The sequence below is a fragment of the Pteropus vampyrus genome, unplaced genomic scaffold (genome assembly GCF_000151845.1).
Source record: "Pteropus vampyrus isolate Shadow unplaced genomic scaffold, Pvam_2.0 Scaffold209, whole genome shotgun sequence".
In the NCBI taxonomy this organism is placed as follows: Eukaryota; Metazoa; Chordata; class Mammalia; order Chiroptera; family Pteropodidae; genus Pteropus; species Pteropus vampyrus.
In genome coordinates, this window is record NW_011888990.1 from 1,651,218 (window position 1) to 1,652,379 (window position 1,162).

The 1,162-nt window shown below is 65.7% G+C and overlaps 1 protein-coding gene across 1 annotated transcript in view; it reads left to right on the top strand.

The window, feature by feature from the left end:
* Positions 1-1,162, top strand: part of PAG1 (phosphoprotein membrane anchor with glycosphingolipid microdomains 1) — a gene marked incomplete at its 5' end in the record, with an annotated part of 19,786 nt that overhangs the window by 4,640 nt on the left and 13,984 nt on the right. Inside the window, one exon of the mRNA XM_011372551.2 lies at positions 758-1,156. Within this exon, the coding sequence (XP_011370853.1) occupies positions 758-1,156 (399 nt within the window). The remainder of the gene's footprint in view (positions 1-757; positions 1,157-1,162) is intronic.

Sequence of the window (1,162 nt, forward strand, 5' to 3'; positions counted from 1 at the left end):
TAAGCAGCACAGCACATAAGCATACACGGCATAAGCGTGTGCGTGCGTGTGCAGCTATGAACCCACACCCAAGCGTGCGTTCACGCCGAGATGTCCGTACGCCGCCCACGCGTGTGCGTGGAGACGCAGCCAGCGGGGAGCTGGGCTCGCTCTGTGGGGTGTCCATCTCCTGCCCCCAGCACCCAGCGCACAGGGGGCCCGCAGATCACACTTGATCGGGGGTGGCCGTGTGTCCGCTCACACTGACACTTCGTGGTACTCGAAGAATGTCACTTTGGGGTTTTCTCATGTGAAGTGGAAATGGGGGGCGGGGAGGGCCGGGTGTGCGGGTCCCCTTGTGACCCCGGTTTTGGGCACATTGTTGCCCCCCGGTTCCATCATGTCCGTCACACACAAGAGACCTCTGCAAGGGGATGGCCACTGCCAGTCCCTCCCTAGAGGAGGAGGCCGGCCGGGCCAGGGAGAGGGGCCAGCACGCCGTGCCCCCCTTCCGTGCCCAGCCCCCCACAGTCATCCCCAGTTACGTGAGACTCTCTGCCCACTAGAGTCCCCTCACGGGTGACAACAAGGACTGAAAGGAACTGCAAACAAACTTGTAGCCAGGGCAACTTAGTGTCGCACGGCGAAGACGTATCGGGCGGCTTTAGCTTAAACCGTGACTGGCATAATACCGGCCACAGTCGTAGCGTCTGTGGTTTGCAGCCTGGAGCAGGGACGGGTCTGGGATGGGGCAGGGACAGGGCAGGGACGGGGCAAGCCCGGCCCGCGCCACTTCACCCGTCCGCCCTCTGCCCTCCGCCCCTCGGCGACAGCTGTGTCCGGAGCTGTCTCCCCACTTCTGACCTCTGCCCCTCTAGTTCTCTCAGAGGACAGCGCCGCGACCTGTGGGCAGCACTACGAGGAGGTGCAGACGTTGGCATCGGACCTGCTGGACGCGCCGGACAGCGCGGGGAGGCCCAGATGCCATCAGAGCCGGGAGCTGCCCAGCATCCCGCCGGACAGCGGGCACAGCAGGGCCGGGGACCGGGGCGCGGCCGGGCTGGAGGGGCCGTACGAGGTGCTCAAGGACAGCGTGTCGCAGGAGACCATGGTGGACGACTGCCTGTACGAAACCGTCAAGGAGGTCAAGGAGGCCGCCCCGGCCCCGGCCCCGGCCGCGCTC